The sequence below is a fragment of the Ovis canadensis genome, chromosome 6, assembly GCF_042477335.2.
Source record: "Ovis canadensis isolate MfBH-ARS-UI-01 breed Bighorn chromosome 6, ARS-UI_OviCan_v2, whole genome shotgun sequence".
NCBI lineage: Eukaryota > Metazoa > Chordata > Mammalia > Artiodactyla > Bovidae > Ovis > Ovis canadensis.
In genome coordinates this window covers 104,058,575-104,085,395 of record NC_091250.1, presented here as the reverse complement: position 1 = coordinate 104,085,395, position 26,821 = coordinate 104,058,575, and the positions used below count along the sequence as shown (strand labels likewise).

Genomic DNA, 26,821 nt, shown 5'->3' with positions numbered 1-26,821 from the left:
CTTTAAAAAATAAAAAATTAGACTGACCACTTTGTTTTCAACGTTGATGGAATCTCTGGGTCCCTTCATCAGTACCATGATTTGAAGGAACAGTCACCACAGCAGAAAGGTAGGGCTTAGTTGGTGGGCAGAGCAGAATGGTAACCCCAGGCAGTTCCTTCCCTTAGGAGAGGAGAAAATTGCAGACCTAGTGATCCTTTCAGAGCCCGTTACCTGTGGCTTTCCCAAGAGAATGTGGCATGATGCTAGCAGTTAAATAATACGGCCTCTGTTTCCTGAAAAGCTTTTTTCTTTTTCCCTCGGCAAAGGTCCAGTAGTAATTCTTAATGGGTTTTCTCATAAAATGAAAATAAAAGTAATTGTTATTCTCTACAGGATATGCTCCAGTCACAGGCATGTGTCACCCAGTGAGAAGCTGTACCCTGAATCACGAGGATGGTTTTTCATCTGCCTTTGTAGTAGCACATGAAACTGGCCATGTGTAAGTCACTGTTGACAGCTACAGAGTGGGGAAAAAAACAAGGTCTTTTCTTTCTGCCTCTCTCAGTATTGTTCATATTTCGGGCAGAGCACATGCCAGCGTGCAACTCTCACCCTCTTGCCAAGTTTGAGGAGCTGAAAAGAGTGGAGAGGTCATGCACTGAAACCAAATGAGTGACTGGCTTGCAGAGACACTCGTGAGCTATAGAACAAGAAAGGCATTTCTGCCAGATGGCTCCCAGTTTCACAGTGTCTGTGACTCCTCCACAAAAGCCTTGTTAGCTTAAAAAAATACCTATTTCCCTGTACATTTCAAAACAGAAATTATGCCAAAGCCGTGGTCCCTATGTTGATTCTTTCCAGCGAGGTCTCGCTCTGTGTTCTAGGTTGGGGATGGAACACGATGGACAGGGCAACAGGTGCGGTGATGAGACGGCTATGGGAAGTGTTATGGCCCCCTTGGTGCAAGCTGCGTTTCATCGTTACCACTGGTCCCGGTGTAGCGGCCAAGAACTGAAAAGATACATACAGTAGGTCTCCTTCTTTGTGTCATGAGAACGTTACAGTAGAAATACAGGCGTGAAACTGTCTCTTAGAACATTGATCATAACCGAATTCCCAGTGAATGAAAACTGCTGTTCATGATAAACATTTTCTTGTGACTTAGCTTTTGGCACAGTAATTCCATAATGTGATTATAATATTTGAAGCCGTAAGCCTAGCCTTGAAGTGAATTTTTAACTGTGATTTCCTTTCAGTAAATTCTCTGTGGGATCTTTGATTAATGGTAAAAGTTGATTTGAGAATGATAAGAGGGTGGTCTCACAATGCCTGCATAGGGTATACCACCTGTACCCCACAGGGTGGGTGACAGGATCTGCCCTGCCATACCATGGGGGTTCAGCTAGGGACATGAACAAGGTTGTTACAGTTCTACTGTGTTTTTGAGTATGCTTGGCTTATTTTCCTGGGAAGAATAAAGATGAATGGTCTTTTTCTAAATGGAGCTGAAACCAAAATCCTTAAAAGATATGCTTTCATGAACTTGCTTTATGATCTGATGAAATTCCAGAGTATGTAACCTAAGAATACTTTCTCACTGAGACATGATTTTAAAAAAAATGAACATTTAGCTGTATGCACCTTTTTCCTTCCTCCAGTTCCTATGACTGTCTCCTTGATGACCCGTTTGAACATGACTGGCCCAAACTCCCAGAACTTCCTGGAATCAATTATTCTATGGATGAGCAGTGTCGTTTTGACTTTGGAGTTGGTTATAAAATGTGCACTGCGGTACGTTACAGTCAATTTGGATTTTTGCATCTTAAACTCTATTTTCGTAGCTCCTGTTTGGTGACCTTTACAGATTCACTGGTGCAAGAATATGAACCAATGATTTGTGTTTGCTATGTTTCTACATGCAATAGCTAAGTGCTCTATATATACTATCTTATTTAATCCTTCTGACAGGCTAGAAGGAAGTTGGTATACTTTTATTTTACAGATGAAAAAGCCAAGACTTACAGAGGTTATGCAACTTGCTTAAGTCACGCATCTGGTAAATGGGGCTTTTTATATGTTAGAGGAAGCTTTATGTGTTAGAGCAAGAAAAAATGTATTTCATTGAAAGAAGTTGATCTGTTGTTGAAATTCTGCCTTTGCAGATATACATACATAGCTATTTGGTTTGCCTGTAAAATATACAGTCAGTTCCTGTTTTCCTGCGTTAATGTTTTAACCTGAGAATTCTAAAGCTCTGGCTCCATATTGTAAAAAAAAATTACAATTTCTGCATTAAGTAATAGGAATGAGAACAAAAAACCCAGATTGGAAATGAGGACTAATTTTAAAAGAAAGCTATGACGGAGTTTCCCTGGTGGCTCAGTGCTAAGGAATCTGTCTGCCAATGCAAGAGACTTGCATTCGATCCCTGGTCCCAGAAAACCCCACATGCCTTGGAGCAACTAAGCCCACACGCCACATCTATTAAGCCTCTGCTGTAGAGCCGGGGAGCCACAACTACTGAAGCCTGTGCACCCTAGGCCCCTCGCCCTACAGCAAGAGAAGCCACCGTGATGAGAAGCCTGTGCATCACAACTAGGGAAAAGCTGGTGCAGCAGTGAAGACCCAGCAAAGCCGTGAATAAATAACACTGAAGAAAAGGAAGAAAGCTACGACGATAAGACTGTGTATGAATAGTTAATGGCATGTGTGTGTGCGCTCAGTCATGTCTTTGCTTTGCAACTTCATGGACTGTAGCCCGCCAAGCTCCTCTGTCCGTGGAATTTTCCAGTCCCGAGTATTACAGTGAGTTGCTGCTTCCTACTCCAGGGGATCTTCCCTACCCAGGGATCAAACCCACATCTCTTGCTGTCTCCTGCATTGTGAGTGGATTCTTCACCACTGTGCCACCTGGGAAGCCTAATTAATGGCATAGGGAATGAATATATGGATAAACTGGCATTTGATATATAGGTTTATTTTTTATATCCAAAAATGATAAGAAATTTACTGTTATAAAGAGAGTAGATGAGGAAACAGTACATACAAATATGTGTGCTTAAATATACACTTGGATATTATAGTGATTTAGGAAAATAAAAAAACATTCTTAAGATGAGAAAACTAAGATTCTGATCCGGCTGTATTACTGTTTGGTTTGTATCCATAACTATAGTCTTACCTTATAACCCATATTTCTCAGCCATGGTATGAAGATCAAATATATACAAGTACTTCATAAACTACATGAACGTATTGTGACATTTTGTTACACCTGGAATATAGTATCTTACATGAAAAGTTTGACATATTTTCTGCATTTAGTCAGCTCATGATGAGCATTTTTATTTTTTATATCTAACTGGTTCCTACATACAGGGATAAAGATAAGCCATTTTGATGGCTTGAGAGCTGCAAAACTGCTATGACATTTTCATTTTTACAGTGTTTATAATAATTACTCACTCTTTAAAAATCTGAAAACCATAAGGTAGAAATGGCATGCAGAATAGTAAAAGTCAACTGGAGAACCAGACAAAGCATTGTTCATCAGTGTTCTTTTAGAAAAGCAGAATAAAAGTATTCTTTGCTTGGAATTCTTAGGCATGTTTGTTTTCTTAACATGCTACAACTTTGACTATTATAACTTGAAATCAAAATATCCAAGAAACATGACGTGAAGAAACTGTATAGCAGGTATTACCGGTACAAGTCATTCCATCTCTACGTCACTGAGAGTTTGGTTTTGCTCTCTTCCAGTTCCGAACGTTTGACCCATGTAAACAGCTTTGGTGTAGCCATCCTGATAATCCCTACTTTTGTAAGACTAAAAAAGGGCCCCCACTTGATGGAACCGAATGTGCTGCTGGGAAAGTGAGTATAATCTGTTTATACAGTAAAGATTTAAGATATGTTGCATAAGAATCATCTTTAAAATGACATGTATCGTCATCTTTAAGAAAACTATAGGATGTGAAGTTTCACTGTGGTAATGCACAAACATCATGTATTAGTTTCCCAGAGGTGCTCTAGCAAATTACTAACAAATTACCAGAGGGTGGTTTAAAACAACAATTATTCTCTCAGTTCTGGAGGCTAGAAGAACAAAATTGGTTTCACTGAGCTGAAATCAGTGTGTGGGCAGAATGGCCCTCCCCTCAGAGGCTCTTGTGGACAACCTGTTCTTGGCTCTTCCAGCTTCTGGTAGCTGCCTGGGTTCCTTGACTTCTGGCTGTGCCACTCTAATCTCTGCCTTTGTGCCCAGACTGCCCCCTTCTCCTCTGTGTGTGTTTCCCTCTGCCCCTCTCTTATAAGGATACATGTGATGGCATTTAGGGTTCACCTGAATAATCCAGGGTAATCTCCCCATCTAAAAATTCTTATGTAATTACGTGAGCAAAGGCTGTTTTCCAAATAAGATGGCATTTACAGATTTTAAAGATTAGGACTTGGCATCTTTGAGACCACTGTTCAGCCCCCGACTGATAGAATAGGAAGCGGCTGCTCAGCGGAGTGTCTGGGCTTTAATGGGATTTGATTTACTTGCTGGCATCACACTTCTTGTGAAAGTTGTCCAGAAATAAAGTCATGTGAACTTAGAAGATTTGGCCCTGCTCCTTGGGGAAAGATGCCCAGAAGTTTTCAATCTCAAGTTGTGTAGTAAGGATTCAATGCTCAGAAACTGGCCCAGTGCCAAGCTTCACTACTCATGAGGGGAAAGATCACAAAACCGAGACAAAGGCATGTTGAGAACTCACGTTGAAGAGCTTTGACTAGTTTGGAAATAAGATATTGTAGATAGGACCAAAACCTGGCAAAGAAAATTTATATAGTTTTTAGTTCTTTTAAAGCCCTTTAAAGCTCTATTTCAAATGTGTATAAACTGTACTTGCTATCAGAATGGCACACATAATAGTAATAATAAAATCTGTCATTATTCATGTTTAAACTGTTAGGAATTACGCTAAACTCATAACATATGGCATGTTGCTTTTGGAAAATTTGGTAATATAGCTTAATGACTGAAAAAACAAAAGCAACAATGAGTTAATTCATTTTTGCTTTATGCAGAAGATATCCTCTAAACCAAATCTGGACATCCAATTTCCCTAAATATATTTGTGTTATGTTTAAATTTCCCAAAGTTGAGTTTTAAGAAACACTTTTATTGTGTGTAGAATAAAAACATGAATCAAAATGTTAAAAGAAAAAGAACTAAAGCCTTTTGAGCATCTGCTATGTGTTGGGTACTATAAGCTCTATGTCTCTACAGCATGTGTTTTAGTATTCCTCACTTAGTTCTTCTGGTCAGAGGATATCACACTATCCATGGTCCTTTCTGGGCCCCAATTTCCTCATCTGAAAGGTAAAGATAATATATCTGACCTATCTATTTCTTAGAATCATTATGAAAGCTATATATGTTTTAGATATGCTATATTAATTGTTTTTGAAGTTAAGACATATAACTTCCTGTCATTATTTAAAGGGGAGCCTATTGCCCTTAAAAAATTCCAGTAATATGGATAACAAGGGATGAAGGGTAGACTAGCACCAACTGGGCAAATTAAGTGCTCAGATCTCCTTATTGATTATGATGTTTGATACTCACTGATAAATGGGTCATTTAAAAACTTGTCTCAATTAATGTTACCTTTTATTTTAATTTTATATTTAATAATGCAAGTCCAAATTACCCAGTATGTATAGGTCCCCATATTGTTATAATTACTTTGGGATGATGTTAAGTGTATTTTCACCAGAAAAAGAAGTAAAAAAGAAAGGAAGTCTTTCACTTGGTGGTCCTTGTATAACGGTTTCAATTTTAGCATGAGCACAAAATTTCATAATTGTTTTTGTCATTTTCCTAAGTGGTGCTATAAAGGCCATTGCATGTGGAAGAATGCTAATCAGCAAAAACAAGATGGCAACTGGGGATCCTGGACCAAATTTGGCTCCTGTTCCCGGACATGTGGAACTGGTGTGCGGTTCAGAACACGCCAGTGCAATAATCCAACGTGAGTGTAACTCCTATCATGCACTTCACTTGGGGACAGACCAGAAAATGCCTCAATATTATGCCATTAATGTTCAGTTTCACAAAGTACGCGTAAAACACAGACCGTGTAAACTGAGCATTTAAGTGTATATTTTGGGTAAATCCCCACTAAGCCATCTAGGGAAGAGTAGTCCATGATTAAGGTTAGAGATTGTTAAAGAAATTGCTGTTTAGGAGGCTCTGGACCTGAGCAGGGAAAGCAGATCACTGTGTCCTTAGGACTAGGCACCAAGGCTGTGAGACCTGCTCTAGGAAGCACAGGCCTATCGGCAGAAGCAGCACTAACCACAGAGGCTCCCTCACTTCAGAGTCAGGAGAGGAGTGCTTCAGAGCTGAGCTGCAAAGGCGGTGAAAGAAAGACCAAGGAACTGGTGGGGGAAAAGTTATCCGTTTGTCCTCCCAGAGAAAATTTTTGGAATCCCTGTTGTGTGCTTAGCGAATCTTATTTTCTGCAGGAAAAAAAAACAAAAACACTGAACTATCAGACTTATTAGGACAGTCTTCCTTGTGCAGGGTTTAACATTTGACACCCGTTTTCTTTGTCTGGCAGCAGGATGGCTCTGAGCACATCTTTGTACAAAGACCGAGGGTTACACCATCTGTTGCACAGGAAGAGATGATAGCAATATTCACAGAAGCAACAAAAACAATAAAGATTATAGTAGTAAGAACAGCAAGGGCTCACCACGTGCCACACTCTTTTTTAAGTGTTTTAAACACAGTAACTCATTTAATCCTCGCAATTTTTCTGTAAGGAAGATAGGATTATTGTTTACATTGGATGTATTAAGAAACAGGCATAGAGCCATGATTAATGTGTCTTTGGGTTGCAAATACATGTTTTATGCATGATAAAAATATATAATTTTCCTGAGACCATATGCCTGTTGGTTGATTCTTTATACACTTTTTTTGTGCATTTAAAACATACCGTTTGAAAGAATACACTGTTTTAAAATATACTGATTTGAGTTTGGGACTTCCCTCCAGCAAACCCTAGCAGGGAGAGGACAGTGCTTTGGAAAAGGGATTGAAATTAGGAAGTATGAGTCCATTCACTGGGCTGGCAGCTCAGAAGCTCTGGCTTTTTGCCCTCCAGCACTGTGCCTGTAAGCTTCAGCCGCTGGACCAGAGCCAAAAGGCCTTTCTCAATGTTGTCTTTTCTTTAGGCCCATCAATGGTGGTCAGGATTGTCCTGGTGTTAATTTTGAGTACCAGCTTTGTAATACAGAAGAATGCCAAAAACACTTTGAGGACTTCAGAGCTCAGCAGTGCCAACAGCGTAACTCCCACTTTGAATACCAGAATACCAAACACCACTGGTTGCCATATGAACATCCTGACTGTGAGTAGACACCCACACTTCTGCTGTGTGGACAGTTACTTAGAGCTTAAGCTTTGCCAACACACAATCCCTTGGACTTTTGATCCCCACTTGGCAATTTAGGAAACTTGGTGCTTATAGGGGTGAGTCCTCCTGGGTTTCCAAGAATAAGGCTAATACACTCCTTTCTCTAGAGAGGTGAGAATTATGGAATAGTTCCTGGCAGGCAATACAGCCACCATCACTATTGAAAAGATGAGTGGAAAGCAATGCCTGGGAGAGATGCTGAGTTTCCTCGTGCAACTGAAATCCCTCTGCTGGGAAATGCTTCTGGAATATTGTGATCTTTCTTTTCTGAACAACTAGAGAAAATACAGTTATTTTACAATCAAGTCAGGAACAAGACAAAGAGCATTATTGAATAACAAAAGGCACTTCATAACCATACATTAGTTATTAAGAAATACACTGGGAAATTCCCCTATCATGTTTCACTCTTTAGCCCCGACTTTTCAGTTAAATCTGTTCAGATGGGAACTTCTTGACATATGTCTTATTTGGGTGAATACACTGCTGAGTTCAGTTTAAGCCTGTTTTAAAGCAAAGATGCACATGTGGAAGAATTCAGAATTGCAATGCATTATTTTGATTAATTTGAGGAAAATGAGTCACATAAATTAGATTTAATTAATGACATCCTACAAGAAGCAAAAACTGTACTAGGCCACTGTGTCAAACAAAAGAGAAACCTTTTCAGTGCTCTAAGTGTCACTAAAACTAAATTGATTTTGAATGAAATTTATTGAATAACCCTGGCTAAATCTAGGGTAGCCAGAGAGCCTGGGTTGTATGGGACCAGTCATACCAATTCATATTGTTAGGGGCTCTGCTAGTGGCTCAGATGGTAAAGAATCTGCCTGCTCTGCAGAAAACCCGGGTTCTACCTTTGGGTCGGGAAGATCCCTGGAGAAGAGAATGGCAACCCATACCAATATTCTTGCCTGGAGAATTCCATGGACAAAGGAGCCTGGCAGGCTACAGTCCATAGGGTCACAAAGAATCAGACATGACTGAGCAACTAACACTTTCACTTTCATCCCTTTCTATGTCATTAATAGAGCTCCTTTTCACTATCTGAATTATCCCAGTTTAGATGACAAATCATAGGGTCACCCTGGTTAAAATAAATATGCCAAGTATGCGTACTTCCCCCACCACTCTTTATTTATCTATACAATTTGTTTCCAGGAAGCCATGTTGAAACTGTATATTTTAAAAATAAACTATACTATTCAAATATACCATTTTGCATAAATAGTTGACTTAATCTTCCATCTTATACAGCCAAGAAAAGATGCCACCTTTACTGTCAATCCAAAGAGACTGGAGATGTTGCTTACATGAAACAGCTGGTACACGACGGAACGCGCTGTTCCTACAAAGACCCGTACAGCATATGTGTGCGTGGAGAGTGTGTGGTGAGTTCAGGTTGCTTCCACCGAAGCTTCCTCTAGTATTGCGTCCTTCTCCTTCTCTTCTCATTCATCAGCGTATTTTCAGAATTTTCCTTTAACTCTTTCTTATGTGAGATCACATTACAATGACAGTCTATGAATAGTTCAATAGCTCAACTAAATTTGGAAGAAATTTCACTTAATAAAATCAAACTTTGGTCACTGGAGAAAATTTTTCAATATTTAATTCGTTTTTCTCATTTCCAGTCAAATGCATTTCAGGGGGTTCCGGAGGCCTCAGGGCTGGGAATACAACTGGAACCATGCCTTTGCTTTGAGTATTTTATCCTAGCCATCCACTAGTACAATGCGAAGTCTTTTTTTTTTTTTTTAATTCAATGCAAGATGTGCTTTATCATCTTAAAAAACTTCTTTTTCTCCCTGTCTTACCTTCCAATTAATTCTAACTTTAAACACTAAATTCCACATCAGAACAAAAGTACTAGTGAAGATGCAAAAGCTTTTTGTCCATTCAGCCTTTTTTTATGCCATTTATTTCTTGTCCATGTTCACACGTTTAAATGATAAGGAATTATCTCATTAACTGAACATGTTGCCGCTGCTTGATTCCTTTGGACCTAGGTACAACTAAGGTGTTAATATAAAAGAATCTCCAATATGCGATTCCTCATAGTTGAACTAAAATTTCCCTGAAAGCAGAATCTGTGTTTTGTTCATCTTTCACCTCCCACAGTATCTGGGAGTGCATTGAGTATATATGTGGCATCATTTTCTCTGCTCACTCTCATCTCAAACTTACAAGTGCAGAATCATCATTACCCAACAGCCATTCACATTAAAAATCCACCCCAGTTGGACTTCCGTGGTGACTCGATGGTACAGAATCTGCCTGCCAATGCAGGAGACACAGGTTCAATCCCTGGGTTGGGAAGATCACCTGGAGAAGAAAATGGCAACCCACTCTAGTATTCTTGCCTGGGAAATCCCATGAACAGAGGGGCCTGGCAGACTTCAGTTCATGGGGTAGCAAAAGAGTTGGACACGACTTAACCACTAAAACAAACAAGGAGAGCAATTGTTTGAACCCACTTTCCACAAATGGATGACTTCCTTGGCTTTGTTTGAATCCCTTTGCATTCTTGAATTGCCTTCTGCACCCTCTGTTCCTTCAAGTTACTTTGAAAATCTCATCATTGGTGATGTTTTGTCTCACATCCCTTACCAACTTGTAAACTTTGTACTAATGGACAATTCTCTATTTTGATTTTCTTCTTTATAAATATGAAGGCAACCAGGGAAAAACACATCCACATCTTAATTTTTATCTCCTCAGCATCAGCTACAATATCTGTATTCAATAAATGTTTGATGATTGACTACATATGATAGGAGAAGCACTTCATTAGACTGAGGGAAATTTATCCTTTATAATTACCCAGAGTGCAAGTCATTTGATTTCATAATAGTTCTTTAAAAGACCAAGATATTAAAAATTAGAGTTAGAGAGGGAGTTTGGTGCCTGGCTGTGGGCTCATGATGGAACAAATGGTGTATCATGCTCCAGTATGTTGACCTTTACTTGCTTGGCACGTTAAAATGAGCTACATCTAATATCTTCTCTCCCCAGAAAGTGGGCTGTGATAAAGAAATCGGTTCTAACAAGGTTGAGGATAAGTGTGGTGTCTGTGGAGGAGATAATTCCCATTGTCGAACTGTAAAGGGGACATTTACCAGGACACCCAGGAAGCTTGGTAAGATGAGGTTCTCATGAATTCAGTATCCATGATTTGCCTTTTTTGAGACTTCTTTTAGGAATGCACCATTTTCTCTATAAACACACACACACACAATTAGCTGCTGATTTATTTTCATCCAGATTGCCTTTTAAGAAATTATTGAAATAACTTTGCCAATCCATACTCTATGGCATCCATGATGAAAACCTATCTACTAAATTTAGATAAGGAATAAAAGAAACCAATATCAATTATAGTCATTCATTAAAATATGTTGTTTAATTTTATGTTTTTAATAAAATGTATTAGACCTAATTATTAGAATTAATGCTTATTTTGAATGTTTTGTTTGACATAAATTACTGATCAGAAGTTAAAAATATTCAAAACTTTAAATACAGCTTTTAAAATATTACAGTCACTTTGCTTCTTTTAAAAGTGAACAAGTTTATCCTATTTATAAAACTATAAATCTTGGGTTCATATTTCAGTTAATATTTATAATTTTATATTAAACAAGTTTGAGGTACATACAACAAAAAATAACCTGAGGTATAATTGCTTATGGTTTGAATTTCTGTGCTTGTTACACAGTCAATGGCCTGGACTTTGGCATATGGTAAAGGTTCATTAGATGGAACCAAAGCAACAAATAATATGCAGCATTATTAGTATTTTCATAATTATACATTGGAATTTTCACAAAAGATTTAGATACAAACATGGATTACTGAATGATTTCTTTAAGTTTGGAACAATTATTATTCAGTTATTCAACAAACATTTATTGAACAAAAGTTTGTAAGAATTCAACATTTAAAGATTAATTCAGTGTGAAGCTTCCCTTGAAAAGCTTCTCTTACGTCCAAGATATAGTCTCTTACAGAATAATAGAAAACAAGATAAAACAAAGACAAAGATTTGGTTTACACTGAACACATTGTCATTGCAGTAATTTTTCCTTTTAGAAAAATAAGAAACTGTATATAAAAGAAAAAACTAGTCTTTATCCAAATGGAATAATTCTCTTAGTTCTTTTTACTCCCATTATCCCCCAGTCACCCACCTCAAGCCATTTCTACACATATCAGCTTTGCTGTTTGATATATTTAGGACAGAAGTAGGTGATATATTTAGGCAGAAGTAGGTGACTATATTCTAATGTGTTTTCCTTAGGTATGCCCTACTCTAGTTACTGATATCTTTGCTATTCCTCTGTGATAATTTACTATAGTTTGTACTTTGAAAATTGTAAAAAGCAAATATTGCCATTTCTGGCTGATGGTATTATTTTAATAAAGCAAACAAAATTAGAATTATATACATAAATTATATGCATTTAGTAGAGTAACATGATTTTCTCCATCTTAATGTGAAATAATTTACTGTGCTTTATTGCAGTTATGAATTATTCATTTTGGTGTAAAATAATTATTTTTTCTTATTTCCAGAGTGAATAAATGTAAACAAAATGGTTTTTACCATTGTTGTCCTCTCTATATTATGTGTAATAAAAGGTAGTAGTACTTTTTTTTTCAGATACCTCAAAAATTATGCTAAACCTCCAAATTAAGTTCAGAAGAAGAGAGGAAAGCTTTCAGACTGTTCCAAGATAATCTAACATCTATTTTTTTGCACTAATACTATCATCATAGTTATTCAATAGACTAATTAACCTTTTCCAACAGGGAAAAATTTAAGCAAGAGATGCCATAAAGAACTCAAGTTGCTGGAAAATGAAATCTGCAAGTATTCGACTTCAAATCACCTATATCATTTCTCGTTCATGCTTAGTCTTACTTTCATTGACTATTAACAGTTTATTGGCATTAGCTAACTGTTATAACTGCATTTTGACTTCAATATATATGATTATGAAACATATTTTATATGTTACCTAATAAAATTATACAAAGCTTATAGCATAGTCAATGAAACAGCAAGACTTGGATAAATGAACTCTCTACTAATTAAAGACGTTCTATTTAAGGGAAGACAAGAGGAGCCTTCACTTTACCCAAAGGAGCTCGTAGTGTTTCTCTTGCTGAAACAAGGGAAGCTAAAAATGTATTGGGTAAGTTGTAGCAAACTGCAGAAAGATGGGCATCCATAAATGGCATCAAGCTGTTTTGCTACCCTTGGTATCTTAACCACATTACTTCCAGCTGCTGATACTCAGGCAAACATGGTACGTTTCATGTACTGATTATCACCCAGGCTCAGGTGCTGAAAACCCTGACCCCAAAATGACCACTCCACTTAGTTAAGACACTAATAAATATTATTTAAAAAGTCAGGTAAATCTACCTATAGGTAATCATTGTCCATATAGAAATGACCAAAAAACAGATTTCTTTCTGACTCCACCAGCAATTTTGTATTTATAACTGGATTTCTGTCAATAGTTACAATGTATGAGTTATAGGTTTCGTAATGTAATGAAGGTATAAGTTGCATAATCTTCCTATATTCATTTTTGATGGAAACGAGAAGAAACATTTTGGTTTCTCTATTTCCCCTGGCTATTGTTGATTTATAGTTAGGACCTTAATTCTAAATGATCTTAAGATAATTTTTCAGTTCAGTTAAGATAACTTTTAGAACATGTGATAATACTAGGAAGGTTTATTATACAGGACAATAGGACCTTAAAACCTAAGACAACCTATTAAGCATTTTGGTTTGTAGTTTCTCAATTAGAAGATTGAACTTAGGATCAGTGTAAAGTTACTGCGTGACATAACTTGCAGATGTTTTCCAACCAATCTACAAAATATATTTTACAACATTGCCATTTATAACTGTGTAAAGCCTTAAAAGTAGTTGCTAATCACGATAAAAATGAAAACTACTCACAGGTTTTTCTTTTGTAATTTCTTTAGAATAGAGCAGGCTTTTAAATCTGAAGCTATTTCATTAATTGGAAGTTTAGCTATCTCTACTTGCCACTTAGACTTTTAAAATAATATATAGACCAATAAAATACCTCAAGAAATTCACCAACTAATCACACTATAAATGAGCCACTGTTCAAAAGGATAATTTAAAAAACTAAAGTCGCATGGAGGGACACAGAAGAGTATACTGTTATATTTGCCTGAATTATTGGTGCCACAATTTGTAGGTCAATACAAAAGAAGTGACTAGTGGGTTAGAAACAAAATTAATTTTTTGTCAACTTGATAATTATAAAGAAAAATATGCCTCTGATCCTGTGCCAGATGTCACAAAATCTGCCAGTGCTTTGAAGTTAATTTCTGAAACTGCTTTTTTCGGTTTATGGATGCCTTCTTCTGCATGCAGGAGCCGTAAGAACGTAATGCCTGACTAACCAAGGTTGTTGCTTTTGTTTTCTTCTTTGCTTCCTCCAATATTTACTACACATGCAAAGGGTACCTTAAGATGTTTGATATACCCCCTGGTGCTAGACATGTGTTAATCCAAGAAGACGAGGCTTCCCCTCATGTTCTTGGTAAGTGTTTCTGTCTGCTGGCTGTGCTTTAACATACACTGAAATGTAGAAATGTCAAAGAAATGATGCAGAGATATAGATACATGTGTATGTGTGTATCTGTGTCCATGTATACGCATAGGTATCTATATCTATGTACACGCATAGGTCTGCAAGGTTCAACATTGTGTATAAAGTCATCATTACCTGGTTTGCGTTGGTCATTTCTCCCAACTATTCTTTCTTTATAATAAGAAATATTCACAACTAGAGTTTTAATTTCTGGTGAAACCTGATTTGGTTCATTAGGACATGAAGGAAAAAATAATTTGGTAAGTGTGAATTTGTTACACATTTTTATTCTGTTATTGGGAGATGAGAAAAAGTAAAATATTAATAAAATGCACTAAATTAAGGAATAATATCAGAAAAATTTGCCATATTTGTTGACAAATTAATTCTGATATTTTGGTTGATGCCATACTGTATGCCTCTTCTTTTAGTGCATTTTAAGTTCTTTGACTGAAAACCAACCACATCCAGGTTGTGCTAGTCCAGTAAAAAGTGTCCTGATATCTGTTATGTGTCCAGTTTGACTGGCACATGCAGATTCGTTTTCTGCATGCTTTCTTTTTATTATCTGCAAATTATCCTGTTTATAATTTCCAAAAGAAGATTTTTTTCCTCCTTTCTATATTAGAAGATCATGTAGAAATGTCATTCTAGAGGAGTTTATATTTAAAGTAAATGCACAAATGTAAACACAGCTTTCACATATTCCTTGAGCCGTTAAATCACTAAGATTTCTGAAACTGACACATCTGTCAAACCTGTGAAAATACATAGTAAATTGCTTTTCTAAATACATGTAACTTCAAAATGTATTGGGTTTTTTTTTTAGTGTTACATGGAATTTTTTCTTAGTATTTAAAATATATTTACTATTAGATTCCAAAATAGTCCTACTAGTATTTAAAATATATTTACGACTAGATTCCAAAACAGTCTCCACTGTCTAGCTGCAGTCCTTTATCCCATAATTGGAATTCCCTACTTTTTATTCTGGAATTCAGATTATTATCTTTGGAAAAATTAGTTTAAAATCTCAAGAGAAATAAATGTATTTAACTAAAATTACTCATGTTTTCTACACATTTTTAATAATAGTAATAACTTTTGAAATTTTATTTTCTAATATCATTAAATGCCAACATACCTCCAAACTTTAAAATCCCATTTGTTATTTTTATTCATTAGAGAAAGCATTTTATTTAGTAATATATAGTAAACCTGTAATATATTACAATTTCTGTCACCAGTAAAGAGCTTTTCCTGACCATTTTAGTAGGTAATAGGACTTTAGAATTTTATAGTTGTCAGGACTAATTACTTGTTGGCCTAAAAATTAGTTCAACTGTTTTGAGTACCTCTAATATTTTGACTTAACTTGAAAGAGCTACACAGTAAAAAAAAATAAAATAAAAAAGGCATTATGTTGTATGCTGTCCTAGTATAAATCATTTGTATTACTTGTTGTAGAATAAGCCATTATTTTAAAAATATTTCCAGCTTCCTGAGGAAATGTATGGGATGAATGAGTTAGAAAGTGTTGACTGCTTTGGCAGTGTTTTCGAATGGGAATATTTGTTAATTTTGATTTTCTATATCACCATCTCGCCACTATTTTTAACTGGTTAGGAAGGCTTCTTGAGAATTTTGAATGCCTACTGAATGAAGTATGAGTCCTATCAGAAGTAACACTCATTTTAATTGCTTTGATACTCATAAATACAGTCTTTCATTTATAGGCGAGAGACTTAACTGTGAATCTTCAAAGCTGTAATAAGATAAAATGTATGCTGGTTACTCATTTTTCTTTCCTTAGCAATTAAGAATCAGGCTACAGGCCACTATATTTTAAATGGCAAAGGGGAGGAAGCCAAGTCAAAGACCTTCATAGATCTTGGTGTGGAATGGGATTATAACATTGAAGATGACATTGAAACTCTTCACACCGATGGACCTTTACATGATCCTGTTATTGTTTTGGTATGTGGCATTACAGGCTTACTGTGTAGTTGTTTTACTTCGTATTTTTATAATTAATCTATCTCAATTACAATTAATTTTATAATTAAATATTTAATATAATTAGAATTAATTTTATTTACTTGCTTGTTTTTAATAATTCCATTTATCCTTGCTCTTTATTCTTTGGGGAAGTTTGTCATATCTTTTATTATATATACATTATAAATGAAATACAGTATTATTATCTTTGATTTTAGTAATCGGTTATCTTTTAAAGACAAGGAAAGAAAAAATAGATTTTTATATTTACTCACATATTTAGCATTGCTGATGCTCTTCATTTTTCCTGGTAAATCTGATTTTCTATTTAGTACCCTTCACTTTTGATATAATGAACTTCCTTTAACATTTCTTGTGCTATGGGTATGCATGCTAGCAAGTTACTCTCTCTGCTTTCAATTCTTGGAAAACATCTTTATGTCACTCTATTCTTAAAGGATATCTTCACTAGAAATAAAATTGTAAGTGGCTAGCTTGTTTGTTTTTTTCTCAGCACTTTAAATATGTTTTTCTATCATTGTAGAGAGGTCCAGGAATTTGGGGTTTCATCTAGGAGAGATATGACTATGAGGTGGCACCCAAACATATTGTTCAGGTGATGCCTTAGCAGGTTTGCATGTGAGGCCACCTTCAGGAAGAAGACAAGGGCAAAGGAACTTTTGGAGGAAGGGAAACTCAAGAGGAGATTATGTGTCCAGGTGATGTTGCCTAGCAGCACAGCGGGGAGACTCCAGGTTGGAGAGCTTCCAAAGGCAGCAGCAGCAGCAGCTTGGGATCCTGATAACCACAAAGTCTTATTTATAATTAGTGGATTTGGGGTCCAGTTTCATAAGGGTATGCAAAGCAAACAGGCTCTGTTCTTCAGTTGCTCAGTCATGTCTGACTCTTTGTGACCCCATGGACTGCAGAAAACCAAGTTTCCCTGTCCTTCACTATCTCCTGGAGTTCACTCAAACGCATGTCCATTGAGTCAATGAAGCCATCCAACCATCTCATCCTCTGTCTCCCCCTTCTCTTCTAGATGGTTAGAAATCTACTTGTTTGGGCTACACTTGAAACAGTTGGCTATGTGAAAATCCGAGTTTGGTGCCAGTGGACTTTTGAGCTAATCAGTCTGAACTTGCTTTGTATAAATAAACGACCTAGGGGCCAATATACAGGAGCCATCATTGACTCATTTATATAACATTTGTCTGCTCGAATCCATTGTTTATGATGAGAAGTAACCACTCCAGTGTTCTTGCCTGGAGAATCCCAGGGACTGGGAGCCTGGTGGGCTGCCGTCTACGGGGTCACACAGAGTCGGACACAACTGAAGCGACTTAGCAGCAGCAGTTAGCAAGCTTCATTTAGGTTGCTGCTGTGCATTTAGTGTGTCAGTATTCTCTGGCTGCATTTTACAATTTTCTCCTTATCTTTTTGTCTTGGACGGTTTGTAATTTGACTGCAGCATGCTTAGTTTGTGATGTTCTTTGTGTGTATCCTGCTTGGGGGTCACCAAGTATCGTGGCTCTATAGATTGATGTTTTTCACTAAATTGAGGTAAATTTTCCATACGTCTTCAAGTTTATTTTTCCCCCATCTCTCTCTTTCTATTCCTGGGATTCACTTACATGTATGTTAAAACAGCTGGAGTTGGTTCACGAGACTTATGAACTGTGTTCATCCTTTTGTAATCGCTGTCTTTTCTCTGTCCTTCAGATTGGTTAATTTCTATTGAACTGTGTTCAAATTCTTTTACTGTCTTATGTGGTCTCCAGTCTGCCACTGAGCCCATACAGTAAAGTTTTCATGTCAGATAGTGTACTTTGTTTTCTAGAATTTCCTTTTTTTTTTCTTTTCTTATAATTTCCACTTTTCTGCTGAGATGTCCATATATTTTCACTATGTCCAACTTTTCCTGAGACTTCATATTGCCTGATTTTGTGGGCTCTTTTTTTTTTTCCTTGATTATAGTTCACATTGTCATACTTCTTATACTTTTTTTATTGTACACTGAGCATTAGAGATGGTGAGTTGTCAGGCCTTTAGTTTACCTTGCCTTCCTTAAAAGCACTGGGTTTTATTCTGTCTGGCAGTTAATTTGTTGTCGGTTTCCACTGATCTTGGAGGCTCGGTTTTCCTTTCTGAGGGTTGATCTGTTTCAATTTTGTTCTTATTCTTATGTCTTGGCTTTCTGGTGCCGTAACTGCATGTCTGAAGTGCTGGGGAGGCCATGAGAACACCAAGGGCCCTCATCGCTGCCTGACCCGAGGCACCTCTGTCCTGCTCCCAGCCCCATGGCAGCCACTCATTGGTGGATAGCATGGTTTCTTGGCCTGGGCGAGCACAGACCAGTCCTCTATATAGAAAACCCATGCAGCTTTCTCAACCACCCTCTCTGAAGCCCTCTTTTCTTTAGCACCCGTGTCTCTGAAAGTCCCAAACTCCCCACTCCTCAGCTCAGTGAGACACTGACTTGGCTTGGGTTCCTGCTCTCCATACCAAGGTCCAGACCTGGCCCTGTCCAGAAGCCAGTACTTCTCCTCATGGAGATCATTATCCTTTGCCATGTTATTCATTGCAAGAAAAAAAATTTTCTCAAATATTGTATCCAGTTTTATTATTTTTAATATCAGGAAGGCAACTCTGTTGCTTCCTCATGAATGAAAGCAGAAGTGATCATTTTGACTTGAAATATATTGTTAGATTCTGTATACCAAACCAATATTTATTGGATTCCCTATAAAAATATTATACTAATCTAAAATAAATCATCTCACTAAATTTCAAATCTTTTTTCATTTGAAAATTATTTCTGCTTGATAAAGTGTCTGTTCAGATCTTTTGTCCATTGTTAAAGTAGGTTGCTTTTTTCTTTTTAACTTTTCAGTTTTTTTATATATACTCAATATATAAATCCTCTATGAAATGTGATTTTTCAGATATTCTCTTCTAATATGTAGTTTCTTTTCCTTCTCCTAGCAGTGTTCTCCATAAAGAAAAATATTTTAACTTTATTGAAGTCCAATTTATCAATTTTTCCTTTTATGGATCAAGACGTTCTTATTATATATGGTTGTTTTTTCTTTTTTCTTGATCCAGGATCAAAATTCGTTTTCTTCTTTTTATTGTAACTTTTATAGTTTTACATTTAACCATTTTAATTTTATTAACCATTTAAGCTAATTTTATACACACTTTGTCTGCATTAGGGTCTTAGTTTTGTACATGGATATCCATACATTATCTATTCTTATATAACAGATCACCCCAAACTTGGTGGCTGAACACAAGCAACATTATTATCTCATAGTTTCTCTGGGTCAGGAATCTGGGAATAGCTTCCATGACTAGTTCTAGCTCAGGGTATCTCATGAGGATGCTCTCAGATGAGGCTACAGTCACCTTAGGGCTCCACTGGAGAGAATCTTCTCAGTTCCCAGTTCAGTCACATGGCAGTTGAAAGCCCTTGGAAGACTGCTCCCAAGCTTCTTCACATGGATGCTTAAATAGGATGCTAAAGTGTCCTTCTCACATGACAGCTGTCTTCCAGAAGTGAGTGATTCAAATGATCCAGGAAGTGAGAATGCAACCAAGACAGAAGTCAGTCTTTTTAACCTAACCTTAGAAATGACATCCTTTCACATCTGCTGCTGTTTGCTAGAAGCAAGCCACTGGTCCAGGATCCACTGAAGGAGAGAAGAATTCAGCTCCACTTCTTGAGAGAGAGAAAGTGTCAAAGGACTTGCACACACATTTTTTAAGCCACCAGTGTCCAGCACCATTTGTTGAAAGCAATGTCCATTCTCCATTAAGTTCCCTTTTCATCTATGTTACAAGTTAATTACCCAAATTTATGTGGGCTTATTTCTGGACTCTCATTCTGTTCCACAGGTTAGATAATTTTGTAGGAAAATACATATCAATCAAATTTTATTTAGATTATTTTAAGTTTGATTGGTTGGTGATCAGAAGCTCTATTTTACTCATATGTAATTACATTGCATCCTTCTCCAGCATCACAGGTGTCTGGCCTCAGAGCCTTCTTGCAGGGCTTCGCCAATAATATTAGAGTGACCCCAGGGAGCCATGTGTAATTGATACAATCCTGTAAAAACTACATGAAAGTCAAGAAAAAGTATTTATAAAAAAGAGTGCTTTGCTAGAAAAGTAAAGATCACATAAAAAGCTGAGAATACACTTGCAAAGTTTATTATAAAAGGATTAATATTTCTATTGCTTGGATTACATGAAAAAAAGAATATGTATAACAATAAAATAAAGAGGATCTGACATGAACATACAATGCATGGTGGACAAAATACAAGTGACCAATAAACTTAGGAAAATTAATCTTTACTATTTATCAAATAAATAGCAATTAAAATAACAATTTTTTGCCTATTCAGTTAACAAAGAGGAAAATGATTTAATACACAGTGCTGAATGGGAGCACCTTCATATACTTTCATTATGAAAATAATCATTGTTTTAACTATTCTGAAGGGCCATTCATTGGTCTATTATGAGAACTATAAAAATGTGTTTGTACCCTTTACCACATTAAGGAAAATCAGAAATTATCACAAAAATGGGGATAAATTTTAATCAAAATATAGATATTAATTTTTCTGATTAAATAAGGTACACTAGGATTAAATGGGCTGCCCAGGTGGAATAGTGGTTAAGGATCCACCTGCCAGTGTGGGGGATGCTGGAGACCTGGGTTAGACCCATGAGTCAGGAAGATCCCCTGGAGTAGGAAATGATTACCCACTCTGGTATTCTTGCTGGAGAATCCCATGGACAGAGGAGCTTGGCAGTCTACAAAAAGGCTCTACAGAGGAGCTTTTGCAGTCCATGGGGCTGCAAAGAGTTGGACACGACTGAGTGACTGAACTGGAGGAGGCAATGGCAGCCCACTCCAGTATTCTTGCCTGGAAAATCCCATGGACAGAGGAGCGTGGTGGGCTGCAGTCCATGGGGTCGCTAAGAGTCGGGCACGACTGAGCGACTTCACTTTTACTTTTCACTTTCATGCACTGGAGACGGAAATGGCAAGCCACTCCTGTGTTCTTGCCTGGAGAATCCCAGGGATGGGGGAGCCTAGCGGGCTGCCGTCTATGGGGTCGCACAGAGTTGGACACGACTGAAGCGACTTAGCAGCAGCAGCAGAGTGACTGAACATGCACTCGTGCACTAAGAGTGAACGCTATGCTGGCATTTAGAAACATATTTGCAAAGAATATTTACTGTCTGGGGAAGTGCGTGACATGTTAAGCGAAATAAGCAAGACCAGAAAAGTATGTATGTGTATACACATACACACACACTCACACACACACATATGCATCCCCAAATAATAAAAGTGACTTTAGTTTTCTCTGGTTTAGTGGAATTATGGATGATTTTTATTTTCTTTATATTTTTTCATGATCTCTATATTTTCTGGATGAAATATGATTCTCTTTATCACCATAACAAAAGTCTACTGTAAAGAGTAACAATTAAGTACACTCAGGAGTTATGTAACTTGAGGAACTCTAAATTGAATTTTATTGTATTTTTTTAAACTTTTTAATGTCAAGATACTTTATATATTTGCATTTTTTTCTTAGTCAAGACATACCTATACTTTAGTGATAGAAAGAAAAAAACTCTATTTTTAGAAACTACTTAAAAGTCTTCCAGTTTTAATAAGATACGTATTCTGAAATATTTGTAATTTTTCATTCAAATTTAAAACTCAGGTGATTTACATATCTATTTCATGTATACATTAGATTATACCTCAGGAGAACGATACCCGCTCTAGCCTGACATATAAGTACATCATCCACGAGGACTCTGCACCTACAATCAACAGCAACAATGTCATCCAGGAAGAATTAGATACTTTTGAGTGGGCATTGAAGAGCTGGTCTCAGTGTTCCAAACCCTGTGGTGGAGGTAACAAAATGAACCCATTTATTATACTAAAATGTAATTCATATAAAAGCCAATCTTCTTCCTTCTGCCTTAAGGATTGTGTCTAACTGAGGATACAACCTGAGAAATACCAGACATAACCAGAACTTAAATATAAAGCATTTTGACTGAAATCTCAGGATCTACAAATGATAGGAATCCATTCATATCAATAGTAGACCATCTTAAAATTCCTTGGCCCTTTCCCCTTGTCTTCTATCCATGCAGTGGTACCCTTAGTCACTTTATTCTTTCCTAACTCTCCCAGACCTCGGTGTCTTTTGCTTCTTACCTTCCTTCTCCTCCACTTTTACTTTCCATACCTATGCATTTCTTTTCAGCATTAATAATGGAAGAGCTCTTAGTTGCACTATGTACCAGATACTATTTTAAGTGTTTTATATTTTAATGATGGATGGCTCTAAGAGGTTGGTACTGTTTTTACCTCTATCATACTGGTGGGGAAAGTGACGCACAGGGAAGCTCAGCACTGTAAGATACAAACCCAGGTAGGTAGCCTGGCTTCTTTGTACCTGTTTATACTGCATTCTGCTACCTGTCCGCTCTCTCTCTGGAGTAGATCCATTAAGCTCACCTCAGAGTTTCTCAGTCTGTCCCATTATCCATTCCTCTAGTTTGGAACAACAGGTGCTCCACAATGGAGCTAGCCTAGACAGAATTCTCTCATAATAGTAACACTTCATAGTTGAAAACAAGAAATTATTCATAGCAGGGAATGCCTGGGTAAATATACTTTTAAATTCAAAGATGTATTTTTAAAGGTTTTTCTCTAGAAAGGACATAATATGTTTTTAGATAATTATTTGAAATGACACTTTAGGTACTTTCTTAGTGGTTCAGTGGCTAAGACTGCACTTTTACTGCAGAGGGCACAGGTTCAGTCCCTGGTCAAGGAACTAAGATACTGTGTGCCACAGGTGTGGCCAAAAACTAAATGAAACAAAAATGATACTCTATCTACCAGAAAATGATTATTTAATTTGGATCCTCCTACTGCATCTGCCTGCAGTACAGGAGACCCAGGCTTGATCCCTGGGTCAGGAAGATGCCCTGGAGAAGGAAATGGCAGTTTACTCCAGTATTCCTGGCTGGAAAATCCTATGGAGAAAGGAGCCTGGCGGGCTATAGTCCTTGGAGTCACAAGAGTTGGATACGACTTAGTGACTAAACCTCCACCAACCACCACTGTGTCGTCGACATCTACTTGGTCACAAGACTTTCAGATGCACCTTTTTAATATCTGCTAGATCTATTCCTCCCTTATCAGGCTTCCTTCTCTACTTTGAAAGGGAAGATTATTGCAGAAGTCTCTTAACTAGCCAACTAAATTTGATTTTCTTCTCTTCATTTCTAGGTAATTTCTTGAATGGATGAATAAATGAATGAGTAGAATTATATTCCCTGATTCAGATCCTTCTTTCTCTCAATATGTTACCCTGAAGACAAAACATAATTTATGTAATATTCTTGACCAAAGTGAAAACCTGAATCGAACCATTAGGAGACAGATAAACCCAGACTGTGGGACATTTTACAAAAAACCTGGCTTATCATCTCAAAAATATTAAAAGACAGAAAGAGATTAAAACTATTCCTGATTAATTCCATGACTACTAAATGCAATGCATGTTCTTTGACTGGAGGAACATTTTTATAGAGTACATTATAGGGCAATTGATAAATTTTGAATATCGTCTTTATATTAGATAATAGTATTTTATTTGGGTTAAATATTCTGATTTTAAGAGTATATTGTAGCTATGTGGGATAATGTGCTTGTTGTGAGCTATATGCTGAGGTATTTAGAAGTGAAGAATCAGAATGTTAGCAACTTACTCTCAAAAGGTTCAGCAACATTTTATATGTAAATGTATATGTGGTACTGGTTTAGTTGCTAAGTCATGTCTGACTCTTGTGATCCCATGGACTGTAGCCTGCCAGGCTCCTCTGTCCATGGGATTCTCCAGGCAAGAATATTGAAGTGGGCTGCCATTTCCTTCTCCAGAGGATCTTCCCAACCCAGGAATCGAATCCGGCTCTCCTGCATTGCAAGCAGATTCTTTACTGATATAATCTGTTTATTATATATTATAATTAATATATATGATGTAAAAATATGTATGTCAAATATGCTGACATGGTAAAAAAAAGGTTAATCTAGGTGTAAGGCATATTCATGTGCTTTCCTTACACTTTTTTAGATTTAAAATTTTCCAAAATTAAAAATAATATATACATACACATATATAATGTTTTTAAACATTAAAAAATAATATATATGTGTGTCAGTGACTCAGTCGTGTCCGACTCTCTGTGACCCCATGGACTGCAGCCCTCCAGGCTCTTCTGTTCATGGGATTCTCCAGGCAAGAATACTGGAGTGGGTTGCCGTTTCCTTCTCCATTTCCCTCTTCATACCTGACCTCTAATCCAAGTCCCGCCCCCCACCCCGCCCCCCCCACCCCCGTGCCCATCTCTTCTGTCCATATATATATATATATATATATATATATATGTTTTTTAAACGTCCAAGTCGGTGCCTGGGGAGACCCTGAATAACTCCCTAAACATTTGTCTGGCCCACAGATCTTTTAAGACCGGATCCCATACTTCAGCCATTCAAAGAGCCCTGCAGTTTTCCATGTCATTTCATTTGCTTGGACTATTGTTCTGCTTCATTCTCTTTGTTGTTCAGTCTCTAAGTCATGTCCCACTCTTCTGGGACCCAGACACGGATACTGGAGTGGGTTGCCATTTCCCACTCCAGGGGATCTTCCTGACCCAGGGATCGAACTCATGTCTTCTTCAGGGGCAAGCAGGTTCTTTACCACTGAGCCACCAGTGAAGTCTATTCGCTTTACTGGTGCTGTCTGAACTTGAGGATTCTGCCCAGGGAAGTACTGATCTTGTAAACATTCTCTGTCTCTCCTCCAGCTAAGGCAGAGAACTTCCCCTCTGTGTTCCTTTGCTGCCCTCTACAGTCAGTTATTGACATGGCTTTGTAGAAGCCTATGTCACTAGGTATGACATAGTTTTCCTATCTGACTATCTTACTAGACTGTATTTCAGTATCTAGTTCATTAACAAGCATGAAGTTGCTATTTAATACTTTATATTTATTAAAGGACTTTTGTTTAACTTTTATTTAATTATTTAATTTGCTTCTGGAACTAGAGCACCTAGAACAGTGCCTGGCTCAATAAATATCTGATGAATGAAATGAATGAATAAATGATCAAATAGGTGATAGAATGAATAAATGACTAAATCAAAAATATATTTGCCTCCCCAGGTTTCCAGTACACTAAATACGGATGCCGTAGGAAAAGTGATAACAAAATGGTTCATCGCAGCTTCTGTGAGGTCAACAAAAAGCCAAAACCGATTAGAAGAATGTGCAATATTCAGGAGTGCACACATCCGCTGTAAGCATTTATTTTACCTATCCTTATATACCAAGGACAAAATGAAAGGGATTTAAATGGCATTAGCTCTTTTTAGTTTTAATTTAATTTTTACTCAAAGCTAGTACGTGTACCTGCTTACAGTGATCAGATTATTTCATAGAAATTATATAAACCTTTAGTCCTGTGTTTTTTAACCATATTTCTGCTTCTCACTTTTACTTCTGCTTCTCTTTATTGAAGTGCAGTTGATTTACAATATTGTGTTAATTTCAGGTGTGCAAGAAAATTATTCTGTTTTTTTCCGATTACCTGACTTTATAAGTTATTACAAGATATTGAATATAGTTCCCTGTACTACACAGTAAATCCTTTCTGCTTCTCTATTTTAGGTATAGTAGTTTGTATCTCTTAATCCCATACTCTTAATTTATTCCTCCTCACCCCCCTTTCCCCTTTGGTAACCATAAGTGTGTTTTCTATATCAGTGAATCTGTTTTGTATATAGATTTGTTTATATGTGTGTGCTGTGCTTAGTCGCTCAGTCATGTCTGATTCTTTGTGACCCGATGGACTGTAGCCCGCCAGGCTCCTCTGTCCATGGGGATTCTCCAGGCAAGAATACTGGAGTGGGTTGCCATGCCCTCCTCCAGGGGATTTTCCCAACCCAGGGATCGAAACCAGGTCTCCCTCATTGTGGGTGGATTCTTTACCATCTGAGCCACCAGGAACTTGACTTTATCCTTCTTGGGCCTGCTGAGTTAATTATCATATGTCCAAGTTTCTCTGTTGGCCAAAAGTACCTATGACTATGAAGTATAATATACCTCTCATGTAATACCTATCTTCAAATGAGAGTCACTATTGAAGTCTTCAAAACTTGAGTAAACTTTCTCAGCTGCCACCATTCATTCTTACTGTCAGCCGACAACTAGGGCAATCTTAAACTCTGAAGAGCAAAAACTGCCAAGGTTTTAACTTGCTTATCTTTTGGTGCTGCATATATGGGCTTCCCAGGTGGCTCAGTGGTAAAGAATCTGCCTGCCAATGCAGGAGTCACAGGTTCAATATCTAGGTTGAAGGAAAAAAAGGCAACCCACTCCAGTATTCCTGCTTGGGAAATCTCATGGGCAAAGGAACCTGGTGGACTACAGTCCACGAGGTGACAAGAGAGCCAGACCTGACTTAGTGACTAAACAGCTACAACAACAAGCCCCGTATATACAGAATTTTTAAAAAAATGCAGAGAGAAAGTAACTTTGGAAAGGACAAATAGTATGTTTCCATTACATTCTGACAGGTTGATTAGCTGGAGGTAATCAATGGTGAC

The 26,821-nt window shown here is 37.2% G+C and overlaps 1 protein-coding gene across 2 annotated transcripts in view; it reads left to right on the top strand.

The window, feature by feature from the left end:
* The window catches only part of ADAMTS3 (ADAM metallopeptidase with thrombospondin type 1 motif 3), a 293,355-nt gene that overhangs the window by 255,699 nt on the left and 10,835 nt on the right, over positions 1-26,821 (top strand). For both annotated transcript variants that reach the window (XM_069594325.1, XM_069594324.1), the window contains exons 8-19: positions 376-481; positions 867-1,010; positions 1,641-1,773; positions 3,742-3,855; positions 5,854-5,999; positions 7,210-7,385; positions 8,709-8,842; positions 10,467-10,590; positions 13,967-14,047; positions 15,912-16,075; positions 21,883-22,048; positions 25,380-25,512. In XM_069594325.1, the coding sequence (XP_069450426.1) occupies positions 376-481; positions 867-1,010; positions 1,641-1,773; positions 3,742-3,855; positions 5,854-5,999; positions 7,210-7,385; positions 8,709-8,842; positions 10,467-10,590; positions 13,967-14,047; positions 15,912-16,075; positions 21,883-22,048; positions 25,380-25,512 (1,621 nt within the window). The remainder of the gene's footprint in view (positions 1-375; positions 482-866; positions 1,011-1,640; positions 1,774-3,741; positions 3,856-5,853; positions 6,000-7,209; positions 7,386-8,708; positions 8,843-10,466; positions 10,591-13,966; positions 14,048-15,911; positions 16,076-21,882; positions 22,049-25,379; positions 25,513-26,821) is intronic.